This window comes from Aplysia californica, unplaced genomic scaffold (genome assembly GCF_000002075.1).
Source record: "Aplysia californica isolate F4 #8 unplaced genomic scaffold, AplCal3.0 scaffold00493, whole genome shotgun sequence".
Taxonomy (NCBI): domain Eukaryota; kingdom Metazoa; phylum Mollusca; class Gastropoda; order Aplysiida; family Aplysiidae; genus Aplysia; species Aplysia californica.
In genome coordinates this window covers 230,344-231,328 of record NW_004797763.1, presented here as the reverse complement: position 1 = coordinate 231,328, position 985 = coordinate 230,344, and the positions used below count along the sequence as shown (strand labels likewise).

At 40.6% G+C, this 985-nt stretch overlaps 1 protein-coding gene across 1 annotated transcript in view; it reads left to right on the top strand.

The window, feature by feature from the left end:
- Positions 1-260: 260 nt before the first annotated feature.
- LOC101860437 (acetylcholine receptor subunit gamma) overlaps positions 261-985 on the top strand; it is a gene marked incomplete at its 5' end in the record, with an annotated part of 7,626 nt that continues 6,901 nt past the window's right edge. Inside the window, 2 exon segments of the mRNA XM_013086692.2 lie at positions 261-361; positions 695-773. Coding sequence (XP_012942146.1) covers positions 261-361; positions 695-773 — 180 coding nt within the window.

Genomic DNA, 985 nt, shown 5'->3' with positions numbered 1-985 from the left:
GCGCGCGCGCACACACACACACACACACACACACACACATACACATACACGCACACTCAGACACACTTTTCCCCTTCCACTATCCTGTTCCTATCTATCAACTCTCCTCTTTCCTGTCCTCGTCTCTTTGCACTACACCCCTTGTCTTCAATCCTGTCTCTATCCACCCTCCTTTCTCTTTCCACCTCGCTGTTTCTATGCACCCCATTCATTTTCCTCATTTTTACCTTTATCCTCCCCCCTTTTTTTCTCCCCTCCAGGAGTGGTATGACAGCCGTCTGAAATGGGACGCCGACCGCATCAGTCAGATCATGGTGAACATCAGCAAAGTATGGGCCCCAGACATTGTTTACACCAACGGGTGAGATAGAGATAGATATTATTAATTAATTACTTTGTTTTTTTTTAAATTTCACCACTAGGATGTTGATATACATCTTGGCTCCTAGAGATATAGCCTAAGAAAAGAAAAAAAACAACCAACAAAAAACAACAACAAACAAACAAAAGTTGTATGAAGCGAAGAAGCACATACGTTTTTGTAAAACAAATTTTTAGTTTTGTTTGTTTTGTTACAAATGTACACCTTACAGTGATTCTTTCCCCTTCAGTTACTACCACTATTTTATTCTGTTATTCCTTTACTTTTCTGATATTCTTTAATTATTCTTTTATTCCGTTGTCTTATCCCCAGAGTGGGTCCCATCAAGTCTTTGTACCCACACAACGTCAGGATATCAAGCAACGGGATTGTTTGGTGGACGAGGAAAGAGGTCAGTAACTGTAGTAGTTGTAGTTATGTGCTGGCTCGGGTCATCAATTATTAAACCACTTGGTACTGCAGAATCGGGAAGGGTCAAAGTATTAAGTCCTGACTAGCGAGCACTAAAAGGATTATCTGGGCTTTGTTGGCAAACTCCCAGGCCGAGCTCTATCTATCTATCTATCTATCTATCTATCTATCTATCTATCTATCTATCTATCT